Source organism: Sorex araneus, chromosome 5 (assembly GCF_027595985.1).
Source record: "Sorex araneus isolate mSorAra2 chromosome 5, mSorAra2.pri, whole genome shotgun sequence".
Taxonomy (NCBI): Eukaryota; Metazoa; Chordata; class Mammalia; order Eulipotyphla; family Soricidae; genus Sorex; species Sorex araneus.
Window position 1 is genome coordinate 169,394,694 of NC_073306.1, and position 22,958 is coordinate 169,417,651.

At 37.3% G+C, this 22,958-nt stretch overlaps 1 protein-coding gene across 2 annotated transcripts in view; it reads right to left on the minus strand.

The window, feature by feature from the left end:
• Positions 1 to 22,958, minus strand: part of ARAP2 (ArfGAP with RhoGAP domain, ankyrin repeat and PH domain 2) — a 193,079-nt gene that overhangs the window by 66,784 nt on the left and 103,337 nt on the right. For both annotated transcript variants that reach the window (XM_055138467.1, XM_055138468.1), the window contains exons 16-20: positions 19,360 to 19,504; positions 17,416 to 17,518; positions 16,272 to 16,467; positions 15,891 to 15,954; positions 2,808 to 2,971 (exon numbers count right to left, since the gene is read on the minus strand). In XM_055138467.1, the coding sequence (XP_054994442.1) occupies positions 2,808 to 2,971; positions 15,891 to 15,954; positions 16,272 to 16,467; positions 17,416 to 17,518; positions 19,360 to 19,504 (672 nt within the window). The remainder of the gene's footprint in view (positions 1 to 2,807; positions 2,972 to 15,890; positions 15,955 to 16,271; positions 16,468 to 17,415; positions 17,519 to 19,359; positions 19,505 to 22,958) is intronic.

Genomic DNA, 22,958 nt, shown 5'->3' on the forward strand with positions numbered 1-22,958 from the left:
GTTCTATTTTAAAAGTTTTGAGACATCTCCACATTATTTTTCACAGATGCTGAACCAGTTTACATTACCACTGGTAGGTAATGAGGGTGACTTTTCATCATATCCTGCCTGTACCTGTTTCTTGCCTTTTCGATGGAGAGAGGGGCTTTTCACTGGTGTGAAGTGGCATGGCATTCTGATTTGCTTTCCCCATATAATCAAAGATAATTATTATTTTTTCATGTGCTGATTGGTCATCTGCATGTCTTCGCTTGACAATAGTTTGTTCACCTATTTCTCTCATTTTCTGATGAGTCTGTTTGTTTTTATTGTTGAGATGTGTAGGTTCCTCATGTATCCTGAATATCAGCCTTCATCAAATGCATCAATGCACACTGCTTCTCTGGTTCAGCATTTTCTCTCAGTGAGTTCAGTTCTTTCACATTGCAGAAGCTAATTATTCTGATATATATTTTCTTTATCTTTCCATTCTAATTGAGATAGATCACTGAAGACACTACTGAAGCCAGTATTATAGAGTGTTTTGTCCATGCTTTCTTTTTCCATGCAATTTTATATATTCAAGTCTAACAAATGTCTCTTTAATCCACTTGTGTTAACTTGTCTGTATTCTATGTATGTGCTCCGATTTAATTTTATTACTCATGGCTAACCAGTTTTCTCCACACACTTTGGAAAAGTTGTTCTTTTCTTTTCTATATTTCAAACTTCCGACTTTTTTGTTGTAATTTAATGTCTCATATATTCCAGGGTTTATTACTGGGTTCTCAATACTACTCATTGGTATGAATGCCTGCGCTTATTCCAAACCATACTGTTTTGCACTAATAGCTCTATAGTATAATCTGAAATCAGGGAATAAAGTTCCTCACATCTTTTATCTCAATACATTTTGAATATTTCAGGGGGGATGTAATTCCATAATTTTAGTACTATGTGTTCTATGTTGTTGGAGAAATTTCATGGGAACTTTTATACTGATTACATTAAATTTTAGTAATGATTTTAGATTTTAACCAAAAGGTCATGAAGTTCAAAATACAGTGACTAAAAATATTTTAGTCAACTAACTATATCCTATAATTAATGGTCATTTTCTAAGATCATATTAAATCTTCTCTTCCATATAAGCTAGTTACATTGGTTTTTTCCATGTTATGCTCAATTAAAAAAGAAAAACAAAACATTATGAGTCTTTCATTGGCTTTATGACTTTAATATACAAGTTAATGTACCTTGTACTAGAGTTACAAAATGGCTATAATATATGAAATTTAGCTGAAAGCAATCAAATGCTTAGTGATTTTGAAATTCAAATAAACATCACAGAGAAACTTCACAGATTTCCCCAGAGTAACATTAAACTGGATATAATAGAACTACTTAAGTTATTTTAATCATTTCTCACCTTTAGAAAGACCCCACAACATTATGAAATTAACATGGTATGAGAATTTCCAATGAGGTTATATTCTTGCTAAATGTAATATGTGAACAACTTAAATTCATTAAATGTAAGTATGCTAATACTGAATGATTAATAAACTAGGATGAAATTTTCTTATACCATGTAAAATACATGACTAGAGCTGATGAGAAACTTTTTATCAGAGAAATGAGTTTCATAAGAGTAATATTCACGTATGTGAGCCTATAGTGACAGATGCTATATATTCAAATACAATTAGCTTGAATATTAATTAAAATTGTGACTGGAGTATAAGCAAAGTACTTCAGCAAAATACCATTCTTCCCAGAAGATACAGATTATACACATAATATACAAGAAATCATTTTCATCATAACATTATATAACATTTTGTTACATATCAGTTTATTGCCCATTGTCAATATGGAACATATGATCCATGACTTTGTTTTAATTGGTCACTCCCTCTATAGTATTTCCAGTACCAACACCAGTGGTAAGTATACAACTGGTACTCAGTAAGTACCAGTTGTATGGTACTCAATGTGCTAATGACACAACAATTTCCTGTAGCTCTCCCATCTTTTTTTTAAAAAAACTAAATATGCTGAAAGACAATTCTAACATTGAGAAAACAAGTTTATACATGTTTCCCAAATATTAGCTCAATCATTTGACTTTTCCACATTTTAAAATTCAAATCAATACCATTTATTTATAGACTATGAGGTATACAGTGTACTTAAAAGTATATAGTTAAGAAATAATTTCCTTTTAGATTATTAAGGAAATGTGTAACAAGGAGAAAGAATTTGAGAAAGATATTGCAATTTGAAAATAAAAATTTTCATGTTTATAGGTTACTTTTCAGATACATTTAAAATTCTACCTTATCGTGAAAATCAATCTATTTTTCTACCTGTATGCAAACTATTCAGTTTCCTGTTATAAATAAGTCAAAACTATATATTCAACATAAGTAACCATCCAATAGCATACTGAGCCTGTTTATATGAGACATATAATCTACGTTTCATATGCCCATCAAGAAATTGTCCAATGCTATCTACTATCCCAGAGTTTACCTCCACTAATTCTCAAGTTGAAAACTTTTAAAATTATAATATTTAATGTTTTTAGTGCATATTTAAAATAAATTATTTCCATTGTTGTATTTAAAACATTTATTCATGATAAGGAAAATATGGCACATTATGTGATTTAAATAAATTTTATTGGGAGAAGGAATGGCACTTAGTTGAAAAGTGACTATACATTTTTCATTGATAAGTCCTCTAATGCAGGTCCATGTAGGTACCACTTACTTAGAAAGATACTCTAAGTTCTGGGGGTTGAATGAAAGCTCTGTAATACTCACCATACTGTGTAACAAATGCTATACAGCTGCTCACGATAATGGGAACGTCATTTTTGCTGAGCTGCTGATCTTGTAATGCATTACCATCTGTACCTGCTGCTTTTTCAATTGCAGAATGCCAGACTGTGAAATCCAACTTGGTATGCCCATGGATGTATAATGTTCTGTAAAATTTAAAAGGCATTTCAAATTATAGTTCTGCTTTTTTTAAAAAAAAAGCTAAAAGAAAACCCTTATTTCTAAACAGAGTATCCGAAAATTCATTATTAAAGTGATCTTGTCTCAGTCGTGGGAAGAGTCTTCCTTTGCTCACTATCACTAATACCAAGTCAATCCTTCAATTGCCTGCATAGTCTTATCCCCAAGGGGAACAAGGTCTCTGAGTTTCTGGTCTCCTTTCCTTTCATTCCCCAGCCTCCTTCTTTCTCTTCCTGCATAACTGAAGTTGTTCTGGCAAGAATCACCAGTGACAATAATAAATATTTATGGCTGTATTTTCTTTTAAAATTCTTGTAGCAATCATGGGCTGGAGCGATAGCACAGCAGTTGGGCTTTCGCCTTTCATGCAGCCGACCCGTGTTCGATTCCTCCGCCCCTCTCGGAGAGCCTGGCAAGCTACTGAGAGTATGGAGCCCTCACAGCAGAGCCTGGCAGGCTACCCATGGCATATTGGATATGCCAAAAACAGTAACAATAAGTCTCACAATGAGAGACATTACTGGTGCCCGCTCGAACAAATCGATGAGCAACAGGATGACAGTGACAGTAGTAGTCATTACTTTATTGAGAGAGAGAGAAAAAGAGAGAGAGAGCGCGCGCGCATCCAATTTGCCTTTTTGTTACAACACATTCAGCTTTAACTCTTATTTTTCAGTTCAGTTACTCTTGTGCTGAAGAGATAGTAAAGAGGTAGAGCTCTTGCCTTGCGCACAGGCAATCAATCCCTGGCACCCCATATGGTTCCCCAAGCCCTGCCAGGAGAAATCCCTGAGCCCCAAGCACTAAATTAAAAAAAAAAACCAACAAAAATAGTGCTTACCACCAAAATCAATAAAGCGGACATTAATGGCTAATTTACCAAGGTTATTCGTATTTATTTTCTGGCATCTTCACATTACTGTAATGCAGGTATCTTAAGCCTTTTCCTCTCCCATACCAAACCGCTCTATCTAGACAGCTGCTCACTGAGCCCACCAGAAAAAAAAAAAAAAGCAAAAAAATTTGTTTATTGGCCTCTCACCTCACCCCACACTGCCATCACTGCCACATGGTGTTCAGGTTCAAAATTCTCTGGATTTCTGTCCTCTAATGAATTACTCTGTCCCCTTTTTAATGCAACACTGCTTTATTTCAGGCTTTCCTATGGTCCCTTGAGGTCAGAAACTTCCCTCTAAAGAGACACCTCTTCCCAATTCTTCACCTCTCTAATAGGGGACATCTGAATGATCTTCCGGAAATGCACAGTTAAAATATTTACTGTCATTGTTCTTCTCCAAACCATTCTTGAATAATGCAAGAAGATTTAAAGGCCTCTGTGATCTGACCCCTATTTTTCTCTCCAACTCTGCCATTTACACACTGTCAAGCCAGAAACATACACATGGACATGCTCCCGCTTTCTGACCTTTGTCAAAAATATGTCCTGCTCTTTGGATGGTGCTCCATCCTCTAATCCAGAAGAGTCCATCAGTGACACATCATTGGGGATCTCCCTCCTATGCTTAGAGTTGAACTTTTGCTCCCTCCTAATTCAGAATAGCTCAGCTGCTTGTATATATGTGACTTTTTTAGCTGGCATAACTCAAACTTTACATCTGGAAGCAAGAAAGCATATATGTGTCCCAAGTGAATGGCATTTGGTAAATCCAAAATACTTGCAAATTCCTATTACTAATTTTTGGTTTTTGTTCTTGTTTTCGTTTTTTTGCTTTTTGGGTCACACCCTGAGATGCTCAAGGGTTACTCCTGGCTCTGCACTGAGGAATTACTCCTGGTGGTGCTTGGGGAACCATATGGGATGCTGGGAATCGAACCCAGGTCAGCCTTGTGAAAGGCAAATGCCCTACCCACTGTGCTATTGCTTCGGCCCCTCTATTTCTACTTTTAAGTCCACAATGCAATATAGTTTGCAAAGATTATTATCAATGCATATAATGTACATTTACACAATAGCAAAACCATTTTTCACATTGCTAGAATTTCAATGACCCTAATTTTAAAATAAAGCAAAAGCCTTTTACTTTGGTTTCTCTTCAAAGCTATTCTCATCTCATTGCACTCACTTCAAGTATCTTCTGAACTGTCTGTAACTACTCCTTTCTTGGCTGACATTTGTGCCCGTAATCTTCATTGTTTGCCTTCTGACATCTTTATCTATTGTTTTATCTCCCACACCATCACAGTAGTCTTGACCTCCAGGTTTTCTAATTTTCTTTTTGAAGAATTCTGACACTTGCTCTAATACTCCTGATATGCTTTAGCCTTTTCATTTCTTTTACACCCATTTTGAGCTCAAAAGCCTGCTATAGCTGGGTCTTATCAGTTCATATGAAACTAGATTAATCTGGGTCATTTCCCTGAGAAATACCATTTCCCTACATTATGTAAACTGAAAATCACATTATGATAAACACAAGACTTTCATCAAAGAGTGAATAAAAAAATCTTTATTAGTTCTAGAGAGAGTACACCAAGTAAAGGGCTTGCCTTGCATATGGCTTATCTTGGTTTGATCCCTGGCACGACATATGGTCTCCTGACCACATCTAGGAGTAAACTCTGAGTACAGACTCAGGAGAAAGCCGTAAGCACAACTGGATGGGTCACTCTTCCCCAATACCAAACTTACTAAATTTATTGTTTTTAACCTAATAATTAAGCTTGGGATATGATGTACACCCTTTTAAAGGTGGTGTATTTTGGTAAGCAGTTCAAGAAATTTAAATGCAAGGTCCCTCCTAACATACCAATAAAATTCTGCCATTAACTGTGAATGTTTCAAACTTCAATTCTTTTTCTTTCTAGTCAGAAGAAATCCCGTGATGAAAGTATAGCTGTCTTCTTATGAACTACTGAAGGATACAAGTAATGACAAGTTAAGGCCTGAGTCAACTTGTCAAAGGCTGAATCCTAAAATATATCATCTAGTGCAGTAAATGTTTGACATTTAATAGCATCAGTTCAACAACTTTTCTCTCTGATGCTTATCTAAGCTCTACACACACTGAACAAAGCATCAAAAGACATTTTCAACACAAATGCTGGTCAACTCTGTGATTTCAACTTTGATTAAATAATGACTAAACCTTTCTGGTAAGAAATATCCCCAAATATTCAATTACTTTTTGAATATATAAAAAGCTATTTTGAAGAATTCTTAATTAGTTCACAGAGAGATGAACTAATCTAATTATCCATTCCGCAAACATTTAAACTGTAAAGGCTACTCTAAAACAATGTTATATGCTTCCGTGAATCAAGATCATTCGATAAAACCTATAATGACAAATACAAAATTTCCTCACAATTGAACTATCTGGGGCTGAAGAGAGACTACAGCTGGAAGGGGATGTGCACTGCACACCGCCAAACTGGGTTTAATCCCTGGCACCCCTTGTGGTCTTCTGAGCCTGCCAGCATAGACTCAGGAGTCAGATCTGGGCATCACCGGGTGTGGCTACCAAACCAAAAATAAAATAAAATAAATGACTTGGAAACTAAAACTATTGCTTTCATCTTAGTAAAATTATCTCCCTCAGGCCCTTCAGTTTTTCCTACTGAAACCTTACCTAGATTCTAGAGTTAATTCATATGCTATTCTTCAAAATAGTACCCTTTTATAGAAGAAATCTTTTCTTTCCCTTTTATCTTTTATTAAATCAAATCTTTCAAAAAAGCTGTCATTGGAGTATTTAGAAAGGGCTTTTGACTAAATAAAATATACTTCTAATACAAGTAATATTTATATTTGCATCCACCTGATTTTAAATAGTCACACATTTTGTATCATAATTTTCTGACGGAGGGAGGGTATGTCTGAAGAGTTTCTTGTTTTTGCAAAACCTGTGGGGGTGGTCAGAGAAGATTTGTCTACCTCGGGAACATTCAGATTAAACGATCTTTACAAATTATATCATCAAAAAGTTACAAAAGCAGTCAACTGATATTGTGGGCAATCGGCTACTATTTAATTTGCAATTACATGCGCAATTTAGAAACCACTTTAAGATAATTCACCCTCAAGAGTATTGCTAATGTATCAGCTTCTATAAACCACTATTCAAAAGAGAACAGGGGATACCAAATAATAGGCTGATAAGAAATAACAATCTTGAACTTAGGCTATATATCTTCCCCAAATGAGAAAAGTAGCCTGTTCCATAATCGTGGTATATTATCGACACAGTGCTTATTCCTCAGGGTTAGCATCTTTATGTCCGCATTTTGCAATTAAAGCTGAAATCTGTCAGGTTTGAGAGGTATCATGCACATTTCTCTAGGAGAATCAAGGAATCTTCAAAAAATAAAAGTGGAATTAAAAAAGAAAATTTATTGCTTTCTGGTTCCAATAACACAGCCAAGATTTTCATATTATCTTTATTGCAACTCAGAATGGTTCAGGAGAAGTTTAGTAACAGAAGTCTTTGACAAATGGGCTTGCCACTACACAATGTGAAGATCGTGAATACAGTGGCTTATGTAGCAGAAAGAGATACATAGATAACATGGGTTAAGTAAGAAGTATTTTTCAAATGGCAAGAAAAGGTGTTAACTTTATCTATTGGATATTCCAGTCAATGTGCATGTATGACCCCACTGTTCAGAAAAATGGCCTCTGACCTGGAGACCAAGAACATTCAGTGACTTAGTAACAAATATTTGACCAGATCATTTTTTGTCACACAAAGAAATCCTGATGAAACCTTAAAAGGAAAGTAAAGGATCTAAATCCCAGTAACAGAATCAAATAAATGGCAGAAACCCTTAAGTGTGATCAAAAAAGGTTTATTTTTCAAAATAATCATTTTTAAAGTATACAAAGACTACACATTAAAGCAATGCCATCTGGAACACCTTCTGTTTAGAGCTTTTTAGAGCAAAAATGCTCTCCGTATGGAAAATGCTATAGCAATATTTTTTTCTGTCTAAAGACATTCCTGCGATATATGTATATATATATAGAGAGAAAATTACCATGAAAATTAAAATATGTATCTAAATAGTGACTATAATCAGTGGGTGATTATCAATTTATAAACTTCTCCAGTCCATGGAGTAGTGAACAATTTCCTCTTGACTTCAATATATTTCATCAGTTTGATCAAAAGAAAAGGAGGCTGGCCATCGCGAGCTCTCCTATCGTGGTTCCCAGTGGTTCCCAGTAAGTGAGCCTCTGTGTATAGAGACAATAAGGAGATCTAGAAAGTACATCAAAACTCAATGGATACATTTAAGAGTAGAGGCTGGGATATGTCACACAGCCAATCGGCAATCACCCTTAAAGTGTAAGCCCTGACAATTACCATTCTACTTTTACCTACATTTTCCTCTACATCTGAGAGACCTCAGACTGTTTAATTCTCTCCTTCCCTGGGCATATATTTGCTGCCCTATTTTATTCAGAAAGGCCTAAACTATTGCACTCAGGGATTATGAGACCTTAGAGATTTTGTTAGGGGGTATGATTTCCCATAGGAAATCAAGGACAGAGAAAAATAAAGTGAATTTAATTCATTAAATGTATTTATAATTCGCAATTATGGTCAAAAAAATTTTTGACTCTTACAAGTCAAAAATAGTAATAATGGAGGTGAAAACTTTAACTTGTTGGCTTCTCAGTTATTCACACTATCTCTATATACTATCTACAGGAATATCTGGAAATTATTTCATAAAAACTCCACTTCACTGGATGTTGACAACTCTAACACAATCTACTTTAGCTTACTGTCATTAATTCTCAAGGGGCTAACAGAAAGATGATAAAGATAGCAGTGCAATGGTATTAAAATAGCTCTTAAACAACAGATCTATAATTATATAGCTTGCTTTAGAACTTGAACAGAGTACATATTTCTGATCTTAGTAAATGATCTAACCATTCATACAGCCACCCAAGCCAAAAGTTCAAGAGCCATTTCTGTCTTCAAGTTCAGAAAGCAATTGAAGAGCATCAGACATTTATCTTTCTTTCAATCTCTCACCAAACTAGAAAGCTACAAACATTAAAAACCATCTATCAGTTCCTCTTTTCTTTCCATTACTGCTAAGGGCCCTTGCTCTCTCTTTTCCTCTCTTATACCTTCAATCTCTACCTGTTTTATGTCTCTTTCCCGTCAAAATTTAAACTTGTATTACCTGAAACAAATCATACACATGGCCCTTTCTGGGTCAAATTCTTTTTACCCTGCTAATCCTATTAACCTCCAGACATTCATGACAAACTATCTCACCAGCTGTTTCAATTTACTTAGTCCCGAGCCCTAATCTAATCCTCTTTATCCTTCACCACTTCTGCTCTACTCAAAGTCACCAGATGGACTGTATCACTTATCCAGGAGAGCATCTGCCCTCATCAGACATGCGTCCTTGGCCACACTTGACATTTTGTCTATCCCTTCCTTTGTGAGATACTATTTTCTGGGATTTCTGACACCCAGCCCCTGGTCTCTCACTTCATTCTCTGTATAAAGCAGCTTACTATCCTCCCTGCCAACAATCACCTCCACCTCCAAAATGCTATATCCAGATCACCTGACTCATTGCTTTTTTCCCCTTCTCTACAGATCTCCTTAAGCGATTTTAGCTTCATCCTTCGATACACAGAACTCCCCCGAATCTGTACTTCATCTTTGACACTGAACGTCAGATCCATAAATATAATCACCTTCTGGAAATTTCTCCTTAGAGCTTGACATAAGCTTCTTATTCAACTGACCTAAAACCAAATTCATGTTCTCCCAAGCTCTTGGATCTTTTTCCACTAAGACCACTGGGCAATATGCAGAGGCATATATATATATATATATATATATATATATATATATATATACATATATATATATACACATACATACACAAAGAGAGAATTGCATCAGCACACATGTGTTCATGTAAATATTACATAGATATAAACACGTGAGCCCTATTTTGCACCAACCACACAGGTGCCATATGCTGGCAGATCTACAAGATACTCGCTCTATCAGGATTTATTATACAGTGCAGTCACCATTGTCCTGCTTAATTCCACACTAGTCCAAAGGTAGAGAACATCAAGTCTATGAGCCATATAAATCCTAAAAAATCATGGGGTCTGGCCCTGGCACATGGCAGACACACACTACACTTCTTGTCGGCTGCCTGTAGTATACAGCATTGGGATGAAGTTATAAATATCCAAGAGATGTTTGGTATAAAAGAGATGAGAACCCTGCTTTACTCTTACTTCAGACCTATCTTCTTCCTTTTTTGTCTTTAAATAGGTGTGAATGTAGTCAGACCTGGCTTAATACATCTGCCATAAATGACAAGTAACTCAGAGGCATTTTTCTCTGTCTCCCAAGTATATATTAGGCACGGGGACTCCACACTCTCACACGCACACGTGCACACAGATCCTATCATGGCTCTGAGAATATCAGAACTGTTGAAGATTCAAGTAGACATGAAGAAAGTTTAACCTAGGAAAACCATGCCTAGAATGAACATCTCCTGTTTCTCTTCTTTAGACTCCACTGTTGCTACAAAAACGAAGGTGAAAATAAAAATGATTTCTTAGAATGGAGGGACTGGAGGAACAGCACAGTGGGTAGGGCATTTGCCTTGCACATGGCAGACCTGGGTTTGATTCCTCTATCCCTCTCGGAGAGCCCAGCAAGCTACTGAGAGTATCACGCCCGCACAGCAGAGCCTGGCAAGCTCCCCGTGGCGTATTCGATATGCCAAAAACAGTAACAACAAGTCTCACTTGGAGACGTTACTGGTGCCCACTCAAGCAAATCAATGAGCAATGGGATGACAGTGATACAGTGACTGTGCTGTTACTATTTCTTAGAAATAAGCTTGAGCCCTTCTAGATCAAAACATTTGGAATTAGTTATAACTAGAGGATTTCAAAACAAATGACAAGGAATAGTTTTAAAAATCAAGAGACAATACCTTCCTAAATGATATGGTATCTATCATCTAAGCCTTTCCATGCCATGCCCTTTATTTAATGTTCTCCTCTTCTGATTTCTAAATAATTAAGGCAATAGATACATTCTTAACTTTCTCTTTGTCTATGTGAATTTATTTTTTTCCTTAGCTTATAAATAATACCAACATGCTGAAAATTCTCAAATCTCTATTACCGATAGAAATGGCTCCAATTAATTTCATACTTGTGCTTTTCAAAGCTCACTATTAAAATAGCACTTCAATGTTATTTACCAAAACAAATTCTTGATATACTTTTCCTTTTCTGTCCTATAACTCATTTACATGTTACCTAAATTGCATCAACCATCATGTATCTGTTCAGCAAAAAACTTTGTCTTCTTTGATTCTTAAACACACATGAACACGTATGTCCTGTCACCAGTACAGTAAACCCAACCCCTCCTCACTACTGCCTCTTTAGGTAAGGCATCTCTTGTCTCGCCTCTGCAGTAGCATCCTAACAAAAGCACCTTCATCTCTTGTCACCCAAAGTTCACTCGTCTGGAGTCAAACAGTACAGTCAAAAAACCGGCACCTACAAAACAAGAGAACCTTGAAGAAATAGATACATTCCTGTATTCCTATAATCTTCCAAAGCTGATCCAAGAAGACCTAGAATATATAATCAGACCTATCACCATCGAGGAAATTGAAACAGTAATCAAAAGGCTTCCGAAAATCAAAAGTCCTGGTTCAGATGGATTCACTAGTGAATTCTTCCAAACCTTTAAGAAGGACCTACTCCCAACCCTGCCTAAGCTTTTTCAAGACACTGAAAAAACAGTAACACCTTCAGTTTCTATGAGGCAAATATCACCCTGATACCAAAAGTAGACAGAGAAGCCACAATAAAAGAAAATTACGGGCAGATATCCCTGATGGAACACAGAAACAAAGATCCTCAGCAAAATACCAGGCAACAGAATCCAATGACTCATCAGAAAGGTCATACACCACGACCAAGTAGGATTCATCCCGGGGACACAAGGATGGTTCAACATTCAGAACATCATATACTATATCAATAAAAAGAAAGGCAAAAACCATATGATCATATCAATAGATGCAGAGAAGGGATTTGACAAGATCCATTACCCACGTAAGATAAAAATCTCTCAACAAAATGGGAGTCAAAGGAACTTTCCCCAATATAGTCAAAACCATCTACCACAAGCCCAAAGCAAGCATTATTCTCAAGAGAGAAAAACAGCCTTCCCTCTAAGATCAGGAACAAGACAAGGATGCCCACTCTCACCATTTCTATTCAATATACTTGAATATATTCAATTTATACTTGCCATAAATATTAAGCAAGAAATAGATAGCAAGGGCATCCAGAGAGGAAAGGAAGAAGTCGAGCTATCACTATTTGCAGATGACATGATACTATGCTTAGAAAATCCTAAAGACTCTACAGAAAAGCTCCTAGAAACAATAGGTTTTTAAAGTAAAGTGGCAGGTTTCGAAATCAATACCCAAAAGTTCATGGCTTTTCTGTAAACAAATAATAAAAGAGGAGAAAGACATATTAAAAATACAATCCTATTCACAATAGTGCCTCAGAAAATCAAGTATCTATGAATCAGCTTAACTAAAGAGGTAAAAAGCCGATACAAAAAAATTACTTCAAGAAACAAAAGAGGATAGGGGATACTAGGAAATGGAAACATATCTCCTACTCATGGATCACGAGGATTATGTCAAAATGGCACTACTCCCTAAAGCATTTACAGATTCAATGTGGTCCCTATAAGGACACCCATGGCATTTTTCAAAGAAATAGACAAAACATTGCTGAAATTCATATAGAAGAATAAACACCCACGAATAGCTAAAGCAGTCTTTTGGAAAAAAGAAGACTGGTGGCATCACTTTCCCCAATTTCAAACTGTACTACAAAGCAGTAGTAATTAAAACAGCAAAGTATTGCAATAGAAACAGACCCACAGAGTAATGGAGCAGAGATGAATATTCTGACCCGGACCCTTAAGCATATGATGACTTAATCTTTGATAAAGGAGCAAGAAATGTGAAGTGGAGCAAGGAAAGCCTCTAAAATAAGTGGTTCTGGGAAAACTGGATAGCTACATGCAAAATAAACTCCAAGCACGAAAGTCAGATCCAAATGGATTAAAGATCTCAATATCGGACCTGAATCCATAAGGTACATGAGGAAAATGTGGGCAGATCTCTCTATGATATTGAAGCTAAGAGTATCTTCAAGGATGAAATACCACTGACCAAGCAAGTGAAAACAAATATAAGCAAATAGGACTGAATGAAACTAGAAAAAAATAGACAAAACCTCACCTTAAAAGAAACAGTGACCGGGGGCTGGAGTGATAGCACAGCGGGTAGGGCGTTTGCCTTGCACGAGGCCGACCCGGGTTCGAATCCCAGCATCCCATATGGTCCCCTGAGCACCGCTAGGGGTGATTCCTGAGTGCATGAGCCAGGAGTGACCCCTGTGCATCACGGGGTGTGACCCAAAAAAGCAAAAAAAAAAAAAAAAAAGAAAGAAACAGTGACCAAAATACAGACAGCCCACAGAAATGGGAAAAGTTATTTACCCAATTTCCATCAGGTAGGGGCTTAATATGCAGGATACAAAAGACAGTGGTAGAACTTTACAAGAAAAAAACCTCCAACCCCATCAAAATATGGGAGAAGAAATTAAAAAAGATTTTTCTCAAAAAAAGAAATACAAATAGCCAAAAGGCACATGAAAAAATGCTCCACATCACTACTCATCAGGAAGATGCAAAGCAAAACTACAATGAGATATCATCTCATACCACAGAAACTGGCAAACATCAAAAAGAACAAGAACAACCAGCGCTTGTGTGGATGCAGGAAGAAAGGGACTCTCCTTCATTGTTGGTAGGAATGCTGACTGGTCCAGGCTTTTTGGAAAACAATATGGACATTCCTCAAAGAGCTAGAAATTGACCTCCCATATGACCCAGCAATATCACTTCTGAGAATATATCTCAGGGATGAAAAAAGCACAGTAGAAATGACATCTGCACTTGTGTGTTTACTACAGCACTGTTCACAGTAGCCAGAATCTGGAAACAACCCGAGTGCCCAGTAACAGATGACTGGTTAAAGAAACTAGTTACATCTATACAATGGAATACTATGCAGTTGTTAGAAAAGATGAAGTCATGAAATTTGCTTACAAGTCGATGGGCATGGAGAGTAGCATCCTAAGTGAAAAGAGTCAGAAAGAGAGGACAGACATAGAATGACTACACTCATTTGTGGAATATAAAATGAGACTAACACCCAAGGACAGTAGAAACAGGTTTGGAAGCCTGCCTCATGTGCTGGGGAAAATGGGAGTTGGGATGGCGAAGAGACCAATAATTCAATGATGGTTGAAGGGATCGCTGGGGATGGGAGATGTGTGCTGAAAGTAGATAAAGAACCAAACACGATGGCCTCTCATTATCTGTATTGCAAACCATAATGCCCAAAAGTAGAGTTAGAGTAAAAAGTAAGGTGCCTGCCACAGAGGCAGGGGGTGGGGGTGGCGGGAGGAATACTGGGAATACTGGTGGTGGAAAATGGGCACTGGTGGAGGGATGGGTGTTTGATCATGGTATGACTGAAAGTCAATCATCAAAGCTTTGTAGCTGTATCCACTGGTGATTCAATAAAAGAATTAAAAAACAGACATACAAAAAAAAAACAGCACCCAAAATGCGCAGTTTCCAATCATGCTTAGAAAAAAGTCCAAGATATTTTCAAAATAATCAAGAAGGTCCCTGCATGATCTGGATTAGGGATATCTCAGAAATCAGCACTTTCCACTCAAAACACTTACTCAAACCTCCTCACCAAGGCCACATCTTCACAGAACTTGAACACACTGGGTATACTACATGCTTTAACATCACCAATATACCTTTAAATTTATGTATGGAGCAGTTGATTCAGACTGGGGCAGCTTTGGACCAGAGATATAGTACAATGGGTGGGGTGCTTGCTTCACATGCAGTCAACCTAGGTTAAGTTCCCCATATGGTCTGGCGAGTATCCAGGAGTCACCCCTGGGGAACTATTGGTTCAGCTTTACGTCTCTGCCCATCTTCCTCTCCCTCTTCCCCCCTTATATGATTGAAGGCAGTAGCCAGAAACTATGGGTTCAGGGGACTGATCTGGGCCTCCTGCATGGAATTCATGCATTGCAGACCACTGAGTTATCTTTTCAGCCCCCCAGAAGACCTGTTTCAGTGAGAACTTCCATCAAAGTTTGTCTCTTGTGGATCTGGAAAAACAAAGACACTACTCCTTCAGGCTCTCTCATGTTAGTTTATTTTTCTTCAATCACTGAAAATTGATGGACACAAGACTATGTAACTTAAAAAAAAATCTGTTTATAGTCAATTTCCCCCATTTGTGCACATGTTGTTTCATGGGGGCAAAGACCATGCCTATTTTATTCATCATTCCTTTCCTAATACCTTTAACAATTCCTGATGAACAGTACTGACTTAACCGTTACTAGAAAATAGTAAATTCAAGAAGTTTTAGTTATGCATGACTCATATGCATAGGTAATTCATGACATTATTTATATACAAGATTTACCTACATTGAAAATATATTTACAACTAACAAAGCGTCTCCAAAAGCTGAAATGTGAAAGTCCCAAAGGGCCCACAGTTTACAGAATACTACAAAAGTTGATCACAGAGTTTATTACAATAAAATATAAAATGTGTAAGCTTCAGTAAACTTTTTCTACTGAAGAATAAATATGCATACGAAGACACACACAATTCACAGTGCACAAGCCGCATAGGTAATGGGTTCTATCCCAAAGAACAACTAAGATGTCTCAGGCCTTAGAATAAAAATCAAAAGTGCACTTACCTCCCTTTTTCTACCAACAGCAAAACATCTATTTTTTCCCCATTTTGAACCATTGTGCTAATGGCTGGAGAGAGAAAGAGACAAGAAAAATATGAGCATTTTGTTACACTAAATTTTTAAATGCACAGAGATGTCATTATTAAAAATGCAATTTTTAATACCTATTTGCATTTTGGGAGTGAACCATCATAATTGGGGAGGGCAACGCAGAGATACACAGGGGTTACCCAAAAAGTACCAGGGATTGAACCCAGGTAGGTCTCAGAGAAGGCAAGCACCCTACCTGCTGTACTATCCCGTCAGCCCACAGTTATGTTTGGGCTTCTATTGCTATCCTCAAAGAATTGTGTTCAGACGATAAGAGAAAGGTAAAAAACTCACTTAGCTCTTGCAGTCTTCTTAAGTGCATTCTATCTTCCTGAACTTGCATTTGAAGGCAAAAACGTAAACTAGATTTGTCCATAGCAAACCAGCCTTTCCTCCACTGATCCAGGGCATGGCAGTCCTTGTAGAAGAGTTGACCAATCAAATCATAGTCGGCTTCTGTTAAGTTTTCAGCAACAAAGGGAACAAAATGCTGTTAAAACAAATACAGAAAACTAATAAAGACAGTGAAAAGTGGAAATCCCAGCCCTAGTTACTCGAGAAAGCTGGAAAAGCATCTTTGCTATCCTATGTAAATATTTAGTATAGAAGTAACACAATTTTCAAAACAAGTATTTAAACTTGCTTTTGAATTTAGGCAGAAAAGCCATTCCGCATTTTCAAATGGCAACCAATAAATCACTTTTCTTGATATACAAAGAACTGAAACACAGAGAGAGTTTATGTTGATTTTGAAGCATTTTTAAAATGCTAAAAATCTTCAAAGGGCTGGGGCAATATTATAGCAAACAGGGCACCTTGTCTTGCATGCAGCCAACTAGGTTTGATTCCCGGCACCCTGTATGGTCCCCCAAACCCACCAGGAGTGATCCCTAAATGCAGAGGCAGGAGGAGGCCTGAGCATAATCAGATGTGCCACGCTAACCCTGCCAAAAATAAGTTTGTCTCCATGGGGATATTTTATTAAATCTACTCCTTTCTCCTTTGTCCTAGAAGATAAACACAGAATGAGTTTGTAATGTTGAAAAGAGTAGGACTGGAGAAATATTACACCAAGTAAGGTGCTTTCGTGTGGCCAAACCAGTACTACATATGGTACTCCAAACCATGCCAATAATGATCCTTGAGGGTAGAGCTAAGAGTAAGCCCAGAGCACCACCAGTGGCCCACAAAACAAAATGAGAAAGACCTTAATCATCAAAACATGGTTTTAATTCAAAGAATCATTTCACCAAACCCTAAATAAAGTCTTTCTCTGCTCGAGTTATCTGTTAACCTATTTGGAATACAATTCTGAAAGCCTCACCAACTTTTCCCAAAAAGTATTGTATAAAATGTTCATGGATCTCTAATGGCTGACCATATAACACAAGTTAGGACTCTTCCTGGGATTCAGCATAATAATACAGTATTTAAGTACCTTGGCTATGGCCTCTGTCCATTTCCTTTGAGCTTGAGATGTTTCAGCTCCAAATAAAAATGCACGTTCTGAGGGTAAATAGATCTCAAAGGTAAAGATGGGCCTAAAGCACATACAAACAAATGTAATCAACCAGTTATTAAAACAAATGGCATAAAGGCCAAAATTTTAATTAGATTTCACTTGCCAGTGTGTGAGAAATCTATCTCCATAACTCTTTATATATCCTTAATGGTCTGTTATTCAAAGGAGGTACATGAAGCATACTGCATCCAATGAAAGCACTATTAATCTAAGATTTAATTACCACATGACAATTTTGTTGGATAGTATGGACACTCACTAAATTGACTGATGTGTCAAATAGGCTCTCTTAGTTCTCATCCTTCCCTAGGATCTATTTACTCTGTCCCATAATTCAAAGTATTGATTAGACCTGCAATTAGCCCTTTTCTGTCTTACTTCACAAAGTTTCCTTCCATCATCTCACCTTATTTCAGAACTTAACATCCTTACCACATGGAAAAAAAAAAAAGTAGAGTAACAGTCTGAAATTTTCCCTGCATTCAGAGCTCCAACTTTTTGTGTGGAACATATTACATGTATGTGACATATATGTGTATGTATATATATGCACACATAATACAGGTATATACATGTATGTAGTATATATATCTACACACATGCATATGTATGTATATAGGCATATGTCTGCATATAAATATATGCCATTACCTGCAAGTGGCAAAGAACCTATAGCCATCATTTTTGCTTCTGTCACAAACTGGCTGCTCCTCCTTAACATTATACAATTTAGAAATATCACCATCTACCTCAATAACAAATGCAATACCTTAGAACTTAATTTATTCTTTCCCTTGTCAAAATAAAAGCCAAATGTAGCCCAGTCTTGAAAATTCCCTGTGCAAACAAACCAGTCTAGTAATACAAAATTTAGCTTAGCTTATTTTGCAAGATTAACTTGACCTGGGTCATTTCTTGTTTATGCCTCTAGAAATCATAAGCAAATTTTGCAGGGCTTGTTGAGGTTGATAGGAGGTAACCACTTAAAATTCTAATATTATAGTCAATCACTATGAGAATTAAACTGCTTTCTTCCTACATAAGCTATTTTATAGCAATATACCCCTGAGCCTCATTCCTTGTTTTGGTGAGAATGTTCCTAGTCTATAAACTTTCTGAATGTGGATAATAAACTTTTACTAATTCTACTTTGGCTATTCACTGGTTTTATTGGCTACTTCTGAACTGGTGACATCCTTAACTACAGCTCTTCATCCAGTCAATTGTATATTTAATCCTACCAAAAGGTTCTCAGATCTTTTATTTAATGACCAAGACTGCCATTCATGTTACATGGCACATTCCTTGTGTAAGGCCCTGTGTTGGGTTTCTGGCACTGCATTTCCCCTCTGGCCCTCAATGTTAGCACTACCAGTAGTGATTGCACAACAATAAAAATAATAATAAAATCATGGAAGCCCATATTATGCATTTACTTCAAGTCTGATGTGAATATGTTAGTCCTTCACAATCCTTGGTAAAACATTTTATTTTCCTTTTTAGTGAATTCTCTTAGGGATTTACAGACATAGATGAAGGTTTATAAAAAAATAAAAATAAACTAAAAAAACAACAACAACAGCAATCATTTGAGCTGGAGAAATACCGGAGTACAGGGTGCAAAGTGCTCACCTTGCATGTGCCAAACCTGCTTGAAATCTCTAGCCACAGTCGGAGTGATCCCTGAGCACAGAGCCAAGAGTAAGGCCTGAGCACCACTGAGTGAAACCCCATGGCCTACCCCAAAGAAAAAAATCTTTTCTTTTTATAAGAAACAAGGGAAAAAACCAATGATAAAATGCTTATTTCTTATAATATCATAAAGCATTTCAACTCATGTGTATTTCATAGTAGACTTACCCAGTATTTAAGTAGAAGTCTTCTTTGTGTACAGCCAAGCAGATAACTTCATTGATATTTATGGTGCCATTAGGTGTCGTAGACTTATCATGTTCATAGTAACTCAGGAAGCCACCTTCAAAAACGCACCACTTTCTATTTGTCTCTAAGAATTTTAAAACAAAACAAAATCCAGCAAATCATTCACATGAATATACTGAAATAAATACATTTATTACTACCCTAGTTGGTGTTGACAGCATTCTATCACTGCATGGAATAAGAAAGACAGCACAATATCTGCTCTCTTAACACAGAATCTATTAGCAAAGGATGCACAAAAAACAAACAAACAAACAAAAAAAGTCCAACACTATGGCAATGGTGACTGGAGACTCATCAGATCCTTGAAAAGAGTTCTGCAGAGTAATTCTGAGATAGCTAAGACTGATGTCTGTGAAGAGCGTAAGGAGGGGAAAATAGGGCAAAAAATTTCAGACTATAGCTGAGTTGAGGTAAGACTGCCTACTTTACTGAGCTTGCTGTGAAAGTAAGCAGGCTGCAACAGAGGTAAGTCTAAATGGAAAGTAATAAACAGAACTAGTCAGAATAAATCAATACGCTAGATAATAAAAGAAAGGATACCATAAGGTCAAATGAAGGCAAGAGCCATGTAAAGGCAATGTCAGATGATAAAAAGGCTTACAAAACTGAGTCTGTTTATATATTATTTCAACAACAGAAAGGAATATAGGAAATAACAAGAAAGATACGGCTAGAGATAAGCAAAGCATTCAATTAAGTAGCACCCTGACAGCTAACTCAATTTCTCCAAGACAGAAACTAGGCACATCTACTGAGATGCCTCGTGTCAGTCGAAACAAAGAATTTCCCAGTGGAATCCTTACCACTATGTGATCTAAGAAGGAGGAATTGAAAGGCAAAGACCAAGGGTCCTGCCAGTGCATGCACCACTAATTGGATAGCCTTGAAAAAAAGTTCAACCACTCTATGTTTCCTATTATCTGTAAAATAGAGTAAGATAAACACCTAATTCATTGGGTGATTGAAGGATGCAATAAAGTGAAACACAGAGAACTATGTGGCCCCAAAACCAATGACAAAGAAAAAGAATTTAAGGACAAAGAAAATAATTATCCATGTTTTTTTAATCACAATTTTTAAGGGGCTCAAGCACCCTGATTCCTTTACTATATCTCTGTTTCAAAAAAAAACTATTTTAAAAATAAATAAACAATTTTTAAGAAGAACTTCTGGCAAGTCCAAGAGTGAAAACAAGTACACTATTAGATGGCAAACCTAGAAATTTGAAGATCCAAATAGTATGGCCTATGAAAAAACAAAAATGACCAAAGAAAAGTTATTACGATTAAAGAAACAACTATGTTTCCATTAAGCCTATGAATACCTTCTGCTTTACTAAATTAAAAAAAATAAGAATAACTTTGGTTATAGGAATCACCAATTAATATGGTAGACATTCTGACTAGGGTTCAATAAAAATGACCAGCACTTGAGGATAAGCAGAGTCCAGCTCCCAGAGCCTTCCATGACAGGTGTGAAACATCACGTATCTCTCGATGGACAGGTGAGAGCTTTAGGTCTTAAACAAAACACGCTCAGGGAATGATACGTAAAAGTGACTGCAGAACCTAATGATGTGTACTCTAATGGCAAACAAAAGACAGATCTCTTAGAAAAATTGAGTGCAGGGACTGGAGTGATAGTACAGCAGGTAGGGCATTTGCCTTGCATATGGCCGACCCAGGTTCGATTCCCAGCATTCCATATGGTGGGTCCCCTGAGCACCGCCAGGAGTAATTCCTGAGTGCAAAGTCAGAAGTAACCCCTGTGCATCGCCAGGTGTGAGCCCAAAAAACAAAAACAAAACAAACACAGAAACAAAAGTGAGTGCAAACTCATCTTAAGTTAGACACAGGAGACTCAGGAGATTTAGCCCTGCAGCATTATCATTCACCATAACCCTCAGTAGCTTCATTCTTATAAGGGAAAATGGGCCTGAGCTCCAATAGGGCAGGATAGATACTGCCTGAAGTTTTCTCTTTATATTTTAATCCTCTTGATTTGCGATACTGTTAATGATACGCTTTCATTACTTTCCAACCTCCCACCCTCCACTACAATGTCCACTTCCCTTTGTCCCAAGTTCTGTCTCAGGTTCTCTCTGTTCTCCTGTTTCTCACCTATGGACCCACCCACACTGTCCCCCAGACAAAGCAAGCTCAGTTCTGTAGACCACCACTGAGCTGCTATTGCCTTTGGCCATCTGTCACTTCCCCAGCATGCTTCTTTATACACCAGGTATGAGAACGGTCATCCCGTCTCTGCCCCTCTCCTTTCAGCTAACTTTGCTCAGTGTGATTCTCTCCAGTCCCATCCTATAGTTAAAAAAAAAAAAAAAATTCTGATAGAAAATCCTGGCAATCCCATTCATTTGGGATGCAACAAAAGGGATCCAAGAGATTTTGTTGGATTCTATGGTCTGCTTAGGCTATTTTACATTTTAGAAGTGTACAGGTGACAGAGGCTTTGAGAAATGGCAGCATCCTCCATGCCTCCAGGATACACTCCCCAAGTATTAATCAGTTAGCACAGACATCCACCAGAAACAAAATGGTGATACGAAATAGGTAACGACTGGGATGAATCTATTGGCGGAGACAGAAACCTATGCACATGGTGGTTGGAGAGGTCGCAAGGACTATTCCTTCTTTCTATTAAATTTCTATGTTTTGATCGTAGAAGAAAACATGACTGGAATTGACTCAAGCATCGCTGAAGGACTCCAGAGATGACCTCTTGAAATACTACTGTGAAGTCTAATAGCGTATTTGGGCACATGTCTGTCAGCTCCATTCTGTGGGATACATCTAAACTTGAACCCAAACTGGAAACCAAACGCGCCTGTATTCTCGGATCACCCTTCTGCTGTTCATCATCCCTCATCTTCCCCCTGATACACCATGCATGCAAGTACACACTTCATATATTTTAACACAGTAGTTTTCAACCTTTCTATTCCCCCAGATTTAAGTGGCCATAATGCTTTCAAGGGCCATCAGGACCTTTCTGCAGACTGGCACTGGTATGTGGACCTGCAGCTACAAGTCAACTCGACCCACTGAATCCTCAGGACAGGGTCTCGGCTGTTACTATTTTTCTCTTCTTTGGACCCTGCCCACAGAGCTGCCTTACCTAAGATCCGATACCTAGCATCAGATTTAGGAGTCAACCCTAGGAGACAAATTCAAATGCTAGCTTCTTAGCCACTTCAAGTCCTACCTGTCTGTTCCACATCTGAAGCCTGTGTGTCTCTTTAAAACACATACTGGGGTAGAGCGAGGGACAGCTCCTCTCCAACGAGCAGGCACAATAAATCAGAGATAGTTATAGTCAAATTATCATTTTTCTAAACCATGAAGTTGTTTCCTGATGAAGAATTTCCAAAATTGACGGTATTCATCATCCACCAAAAAGAGAAGTACATACCAGGACTTCTTTTCATTTCAAATAAATGCTTCAGATGTGGAGAAATACTGTTAAACTATTCAAGCTAGGCATTTATAGAACAAAAGAGT